Here is a 2,190-nt window from a genome sequence, read left to right as displayed (position 1 = left end):
AATTAGCATTTTTTTCGCTTTTAAAGTTTCAATATTTTTTGATTTATTAGTGTTGTAAACAGTTTTAGAAACTTATGATTTGACTCTAATTCTGTATTGTGAAATGCAAAAGTATACCATAGTTTTTAATATGTTTAAGTTTTACTATTCATTGCCAAAAAAGTAATTAGAAAATTTCAATATATAAATTAAATCTTTAGTAACAATGGGTTTACTAGTTTTCAAAACTTTATTCCCTACAATCCAATACTATTATTTACCTAAAAAAACTATACGGAATTATCAGTTTACGACAAACGATTATAAATTATCTTACTAATAAATCCACTAGTTGCTGTAAATATATAAGCGGAATTCAGGCTAAAGTTTTAACACCAACTAATGCACTACGATTAAAATCATATAAAAACTATTGCTCTCTCTCTTCACACGTTTATTGAAATTTAAAAGAAACGAAAACTTATAATGTAAATGACAGTGCATTTATCAGTAAAATAAGGGTTGCCTAAAGTGGGTAACAGTTAGTAAGAAGTCGAAGAATAAATTGGTAAAACGGTAAATGGGTGAAATTATGAAATAAAAGGGGTTGATTATTATACATGTTTTTGCAAAAAGAGGCAAAAATGAAAACGAGTTTATGCGAAACCCTTGAGATTAAACAATTATATTTTGGAATTCTTTCCGTTGCAACAAACGAACAATACATTATTGCAGTGAACCCTCTCCCTAAAACCTATTAAATACTTTGCGTTCTTTATGAACAGGATCCAAACGTGTGTTGGTGTGCAGGTGTAAACTAACATTATATATTATAACTACTTTAAGTTTTAGTTTACCTAGGTCAACTTAGGTAAAAGGTTGGTAAAAAATTATTTTCAACTGCCATAACATAAGAAACCACCTCAAAGTGTGCAAGTATAAGTTATTACACCTTTCATATTTCAATTTACTATTATTTACTTTACTACTAACCTGTAAATGTGAAGATCTCCCTTGAAGATGATCTTATTACTGTCTGTAGGAGTATATATATATAATATTACTATCGTATATATTAATGTTAAACCTTTTCATGATTTTGGACACGTATATCATTTAATAAATTATATTTTGTGTAGACACAAAGACTTTTAAAATGAAATAGCTTAAAGTTAAGTTTTGATTAAAGATTATTGAGAAACAAATAACATATTCATATTTAATTTAATTTCGTATAAAAATAACTAAATCACAGGAAATATTATGTTTATTTCTTATTTAGATTGACAGTAACATGTTACAACTTAGAAACAATTTAATTATATTTAAAAAAACAAACTTCTTAAACAAAAACTTATATGGATTCAGCTCAAGTTTTACCCGTTAACAGTTTTAAATTTTCTAATATGATTTGCTTATACTTTTAGATTTATTTGTTTAAATAATCAAAACACCAGTAACGATTATGGTCAACAGCAGTTTAAATTTTTCATAATTGATAAAAACATCTTTAGTATTAAGTTTTAAAAACTCAAACTCTACTTTAGCAAAACTACTACTTTAAGCCTGTTAAAACTAAAAAACGTTTAGAAATAAAACCTATTCTAGGGCGTTACTAGTTTTTAGTTCTTACCTTGTAGATGGCTTTGTCGTACTCCTGAAGTATGGAGATGGCAGTTTGCGGTGTTATTTGCTTCTTTACAATCATTTCGTCCAAAGTTTCCTGCAAACCGATACCAAGTGTAGAGTTTCTATACATCTGGTAACTCATACTAACTACTTGCTGTAAAAGCTGTTTTACATACATAAGTGATAGTTTGCTGTAAAAATATAAGTTCAAAACAAGAATTTTGTATTTAATTTAGAGAAAATCTTTAGTTTTATTTACTTAATTATCTAGCTCTAAATTAAGTGTTTATGTATCTGGAGACTCTTACTAACTATATGTTGAAAAATTACAAATAATTAACTGTTTAGCTGTACACAAAAGTTTATAAAAATACTAAGTTTTTTATACAGCGGGTAGCTCATGCTAACTATGTGTTGAAAGGATGTAAGCAAAATTTAGACAAAAGCTTTTTAAGTAAATAAGCGTTACGTTTTAAAAAATAGCTGGTTATAATAATAAGCTAGAATTATCATTAACATTAAAATTTTAATTGGCAACTCAAACTAAATATTTGTTGCAAAAGTTTAACTGAAACTCAGACT

At 26.7% G+C, this 2,190-nt stretch overlaps 1 protein-coding gene across 1 annotated transcript; it reads right to left on the bottom strand.

The window, feature by feature from the left end:
* Positions 1-662: 662 nt before the first annotated feature.
* On the bottom strand, positions 663-1,750 carry LOC145836399 (transcription initiation factor IIA subunit 2-like). Its single transcript, XM_082944201.1, has 3 exons — positions 1,613-1,750; positions 973-1,015; positions 663-796 (listed from the first exon to the last, which is right to left on the bottom strand). The coding sequence occupies exons 1-3, from the start codon at positions 1,748-1,750 to the stop codon at positions 663-665; spliced, it is 315 nt and encodes a 104-aa protein (XP_082800327.1).
* Between the last annotated feature and the right edge of the window lie 440 nt (positions 1,751-2,190).

Source organism: Thalia democratica, chromosome 5 (assembly GCF_965202585.1).
Source record: "Thalia democratica chromosome 5, ktThaDemo2.hap1.1, whole genome shotgun sequence".
Taxonomy (NCBI): Eukaryota; Metazoa; Chordata; class Thaliacea; order Salpida; family Salpidae; genus Thalia; species Thalia democratica.
This window is presented reverse-complemented; position numbering and strand designations above follow the sequence as displayed.

Coding starts and splice junctions, on each gene's coding strand:
- LOC145836399 (XM_082944201.1), bottom strand. CDS start 1,750: ATGAGTTACCAGATGTATAGAAACTCTACACTTGGTATCGGTTTGCAG. Junction 1,016..1,612: donor ACGACAAAGCCATCTACAAG/GTAAGAACTAAA, acceptor ATACTCCTACAG/ACAGTAATAAGATCATCTTC. Junction 797..972: donor GGAGATCTTCACATTTACAG/GTTAGTAGTAAA, acceptor ATATAATGTTAG/TTTACACCTGCACACCAACA.